General features: G+C 48.7%; 1 protein-coding gene across 1 annotated transcript in view; it reads left to right on the top strand.

Annotated features, from left to right (window-relative positions):
* Positions 1-1,293, top strand: part of Cmya5 (cardiomyopathy associated 5) — a 96,384-nt gene extending 95,091 nt beyond the window's left edge. Inside the window, exons 3-4 of the mRNA XM_076926950.1 lie at positions 448-544; positions 1,047-1,293. Of these exons, the coding sequence (XP_076783065.1) occupies positions 448-544; positions 1,047-1,293 (344 nt within the window). The remainder of the gene's footprint in view (positions 1-447; positions 545-1,046) is intronic.
* The last annotated feature ends 298 nt before the right edge of the window (positions 1,294-1,591 follow it).

Raw genomic sequence — 1,591 nt, 5'->3', positions numbered from 1 at the left:
CCCATCCATGGTCAGTGCTCCATGTCCTCTCCAGCCTGATCCATGGTCAGTGTTCCATGTCCTCTCCAGCTCAATCCATGGTCAGTGCTCCATGTCCTCTCCAGTCTGATCCATGGTCAGTGCTCCATGTCCTCTCCAGCCTGATCCATGGTCAGTGCTCCATGTCCTCTCCAGCCCGATCCATGGTCAGGGCTCCATGTACTCTCCAGCCCTCCAGCCAGACAGGGATTACTCTCTCCCACATCCATGTCTATTCTGCTGCCTCATTCTGCTCCTGCTGCTCTCTCTGCTGACCTGTCTCCTTCCTCTTCCCACCCACTCCTGTCCTGTCCATTCCTGATGGCCTAGTGTGAGCTTGTCTGCCCCCACACCTCCAGTGGGCCCAGATAGGAGCAAGGCACACAGACATGCCCATGCATCCCATGTGAATGTATCCATGTTGGGCAGAGACACTGAAGGCAACCCAGTTCAGCTGTCAGGCTGCTGAAAACTTAGAGATAAAACGGGGATTGTCTGGACAAGGTGGGCTTAGTCAAAGCTTGAAGTTAGCAAAAACTAGTGGTATTGTTCTTGAACTTCATAAAGGCCCTTATGTAAGTTACCCAAAATCTTTAAAACTGTAAAATTAATACATTGTATGGAAGGCAAGCCCACAATACTGTTTAAATACATGGCAGCCTCAAAGGAGTTTTATTCAAAAGAATGACACACCGTGAATGCGGCAGTTAAAACATGTGGCAGCTGGGAAAGAATTAGAATGTGGAGAAAAATCACAAGGGAGGCACATGCTGGTTATTCTGGGACTGCCCCTAAGATGGAAGGGGCAGGACTATTAAAGCACACCTCTGCGGGGATGGACCACACACACAGCATCTGTAAGGACTCCAGCAAAAGTACCAAGGACAACCTTGGTACAGCTCATTACTGTGAACTGAACTGACAAAGTGAGACCTTGATTCTTTCCAAGTGATTTTTTTTTTCCTTATGAAATTCTAAGGCTTTCCAAAGATTTTGAAAACTGAATTTTCCATTCTGTTTCATTTCAGATACACATTTTTCTACAGTGGCATTGTGAGCGAGGTACACGCAACCGAGCGTCCAGCCAGAGTGGGCATTCTGCTGGACTATACCAACCAGAGACTTCTATTTATAAACGCCGAGAGTGGACAGCTGCTCTTCACTGTGAGGCATAGGTTCAATGAGGGCGTGCATCCTGCCTTTGCCCTGGAGAAGCCTGGGAAATGTACTCTGCATCTGGGCTTAGAGCCCCCGGATTCTGTCAGGCACAAGTGACCCTGGGCATTCAAAGTTTATAAGAATAGGAGTAAGAGTTTGGGGTACAGAGCTGTCATTCTGTCTCTCAGGCACTGCGCATTATTCAGATAGGCTCCCACTCACCTGCACCAACAATAGCTCTGGGTGCCACAGTCAGCATGTGAGGAAAGCCAGAGACCCCATGCCATATGGAGCAGTGTGTGAGTGGAGTGGGTGGAAACACAGCTTCCACCCTTGGTTCACGGTTCACAGTTGGAGACGTTTCCTAAATCCAAAGGACTTACACTTGACCTGGGAACCCAAACCAGAGAAAAGG

The sequence above is a fragment of the Arvicanthis niloticus genome, chromosome 29, assembly GCF_011762505.2.
Source record: "Arvicanthis niloticus isolate mArvNil1 chromosome 29, mArvNil1.pat.X, whole genome shotgun sequence".
In the NCBI taxonomy this organism is placed as follows: domain Eukaryota; kingdom Metazoa; phylum Chordata; class Mammalia; order Rodentia; family Muridae; genus Arvicanthis; species Arvicanthis niloticus.
The sequence above is the reverse complement of the archived record's forward strand: the minus strand, read 5'-3'. Positions and strand labels throughout refer to the sequence as shown.